General features: G+C 47.7%; 1 protein-coding gene across 2 annotated transcripts in view; it reads right to left on the bottom strand.

Annotated features, from left to right (window-relative positions):
• ACTC1 (actin alpha cardiac muscle 1) overlaps window positions 1-3,335 on the bottom strand; it is a 6,694-nt gene that overhangs the window by 1,664 nt on the left and 1,695 nt on the right. The window contains exons 1-4 of one of the 2 annotated variants that reach the window (XM_006141696.3): window positions 3,098-3,260; window positions 1,142-1,466; window positions 309-470; window positions 1-174 (exon numbers count right to left, since the gene is read on the bottom strand). The exon at window positions 1-174 is cut by the window's left edge and continues 21 nt beyond it. In XM_006141696.3, the coding sequence (XP_006141758.1) occupies window positions 1-174; window positions 309-470; window positions 1,142-1,466; window positions 3,098-3,226 (790 nt within the window). In that variant the 5' untranslated portion in view covers window positions 3,227-3,260. Of the gene's footprint in view, window positions 175-308; window positions 471-1,141; window positions 1,467-3,097; window positions 3,261-3,335 lie in introns of those variants that run through there. The other variant, XM_006141697.3, reaches the window with a different exon arrangement.

Raw genomic sequence — 3,335 nt, forward strand, 5'->3', positions numbered from 1 at the left:
AGAGTGTCTCAGGACAGCGGAACCGCTCGTTGCCAATAGTGATGACTTGGCCATCAGGTAGTTCATAGCTCTTCTCCAGGGAGGAGGAAGAGGCAGCTGTGGCCATCTCATTCTCAAAGTCCAGGGCAACATAGCATAGCTTCTCTTTAATGTCACGGACAATTTCACGTTCAGCTGCAGATATAAAAGGTATCATAGTCAAGCTTGGAAGAAAGAAGTCAATGTGAAGAAGTAGGAGGAAGAAAAAAAGGAAATTTTTACAAGAGAGATAAAAGACACATACTGTGACAGATCACACACACACATACCGGTTGTCACAAAGGAATAGCCGCGCTCAGTGAGGATCTTCATGAGGTAGTCAGTGAGATCGCGACCAGCCAGATCCAGGCGCATGATGGCATGGGGCAAAGCGTAGCCCTCATAGATGGGGACATTGTGAGTTACACCATCCCCGGAGTCCAGAACAATGCCTGTCAGAAGAAATAGACAAGAGCCAGGTAAATCCCTGAGGACAACACCACTGGTTTGAGTCATGGCAAAGCCTGCTTGCAATCTTGGCGAAGAGATACTAGCACCGGGCATTGATCCAGATGAAATTAGATCCTTCACACATACGGAATAAAAATGAGCATAATGGAAACTAACCCTAAAGGCAAGTGAAACTCATCCTTTTAAAATATCGTTGTAGAAAAATTTCCCAAGCACATTTCCAAGTGACCATTTCTCTTATCAGCCATTAACACATGACGTAAGCATTCAGGCATGTTTCTTTGCTCCCATCTAACTCACAAGTTTCTCTCTTTGTTGATGCAGATCCTGTAGGGAATGTGTGTCCCCATGGGAATGCTTGCCCAGGAGTTGCATTGGCATAAACATAAGGACTGCTGTGTTCCAGGTTGCTACAACGAGCCGAGCCTCCGTATGTGACATCGCATATTGAAATAGGAGAAGGCTCTAACCACATGAGCTTCCAGTTCTTACAGTGTGCTCTGAAACTAACCTTGGAATACTGTCATGATCTCTCTTAGTACAGACTTTGCTAGGGAGCATGAGGGAAGGGATCACTCCCTTCTCAATGGGGAATCTGATGCTACAACTCAAGAATATGATGAATCAGTGACAAGTCCTAGTCCATGCATACCTGTGGTACGGCCAGAAGCATACAGGGACAGCACCGCCTGAATGGCCACATACATGGCAGGGACGTTGAAGGTCTCAAACATGATCTGGGTCATCTTCTCACGGTTAGCCTTGGGATTCAGCGGGGCCTCAGTAAGTAGAGTGGGGTGCTCCTCGGGAGCCACACGGAGCTCGTTGTAGAAGGTGTGGTGCCAGATCTTCTCCATGTCATCCCAGTTGGTGATGATGCCATGCTCAATGGGGTACTTCAGGGTCAGGATACCTCGCTTGCTCTGAGCTTCATCACCGACATAGGAATCCTTCTGACCCATACCCACCATCACTCCCTACGTAAGAAGAAAAGAGCAGGGGAAAAAAAATCAAGCTTCCACCAGGTCATGAATATAATTGATTCCTTAACAATTTTTATCTACTGGCCCAAACCAAGGAATGCCTTTTAAAATGCCAGAAATAAGGGCCTGTAGGTGGCATGGTGGTTAAGGCACTGGATTCCCACATGGCTGACCACAGTGCAAGCCCTGGACTTAGTGGCTTGAAAAATCACACTAGGTGCATGCATGTCCAAAGTTCCAAGAAGAGAATGGAGGAAAAGGGATTGTGGCATGGTCACCCCCCTTGGGAAGTGATTTCTCACTTTCTCTCTCTGTCTCTCTCCTGTGACTGTATGTTCCCTATGGCAAAAACCTAAAAACAAAAACAAAAACAAAACAAAACAAAAAAAGAAAAAGAAAAAGCTGGAAATAATAAATTGGATTTTACCTAATTTGGAAGAATCTTTTTTTTTTTTTTTTGAGAGGTTTTTTGCTATAGGGCATGTGCGCTCGCCAGAAAGACAGAGAGACAGAGCGACAGAAAGCGAGAAATCACCCCCTAGAGGGGGATGGCCACGCCACAATCCCTTCTCCTCCTTTCTTTCTTGGGATCTTGGAAGTCCAGCAACATAGCCATTACGCTAACTGCTGGTCCCTGTTAGAACCACTTTAAAGCAGTCTTGAACCCTCCCTCCCTCCCTCACTAACTCACTAACAAAGTTGTAGAATCTACTGTTTATAATATAACTGGGGAGAAACTGAAACTTTTTCACTAAGAAGCAGAGCCTCACTTCATTTTAAAAATATTATAATGCCTTCATTAATTATTTAGCTCTTGCCCGTGTCAACTGTAATACAGATGACTATATTTTGGAATGACTGAATTGGTGACACATTGTATTTCTCCTAAGAAAAGATTTTGACATTCATCAAGTGAGCATAAAAGGAAAGGCTGATAGGCCATTATCACCCCAACGGTGAAATTCAACCTGTCCAGAGCTGTCCTGGCGTTCTCATCATTCACCCGCACTGCAGCTCTCCTCCCGGGCATGCTGTCTGGCCAGGCATGTGACAAACTCAGAGAGCATGGCATTTCTTTTAATAAACAGGTGGTATGTCACTATCACCATGGCACTTACTGCCTTTGTCACGCCTGGCTTCTAAAAATGCAACAGCCAGGAAAGAGATACATTACATCTTTGGAGAGCCTGTAAACTGGCTGTGAACTGGAGGGAGGAATGCAAGTCGGGTCCTGGCTGCTTGAGAGAAGTTACATTACTTGAAATTTTGAGCTGAGCTGCAAAGAGGGGACAAGGAAGAAAGTAAAGTGTGTATAGGAGGCAAAGAGACACTGAGGAATGGAAATCCGGAGGTCAGGAGTGGAAAGAAGCTGGTGGCTTTTCATCTGAGGAAGTTGGAGGCTTGGAATAGTGCCCCACTGAGGCAGACTAGGGAAGAGGACATTTCTCCGTGTGCTGGCGTTTGGTGGGGGTATTCCTATCCTAGGATGGATCTGAAGTCGATCCTTCTTTTCTTTATTTGACCTCCAAAGGGTTCATGAAACAGTGCTGGACTGAGGAGGTGGTCAGAAGGAATGAGAAGGCGGCAGGCGTCGGGGGTGGGGGTGGGGAGGCGGTGAGGTTTACCTGGTGGCGAGGGCGGCCCACGATGGAAGGGAAGACCGCGCGGGGCGCGTCGTCGCCCGCGAAGCCGGCCTTCACTAGCCCGGACCCGTTGTCGCACACCAGGGCGGTGGTCTCCTCGTCGTCGCACATCTCGGCACAGCTTCAGCGGGGTCTGCTGTTGAGGAGGGCGGCGGGGCTCGCTCAGGGCCTGAGCAGCTGGCTTCTCTGCAGCCCCTGCTGCTCTCCAGCGCGGGGGGGC

The sequence above is a fragment of the Tupaia chinensis genome, unplaced genomic scaffold, assembly GCF_000334495.1.
Source record: "Tupaia chinensis unplaced genomic scaffold, TupChi_1.0 Scaffold000062_1, whole genome shotgun sequence".
Lineage (NCBI taxonomy): Eukaryota > Metazoa > Chordata > Mammalia > Scandentia > Tupaiidae > Tupaia > Tupaia belangeri.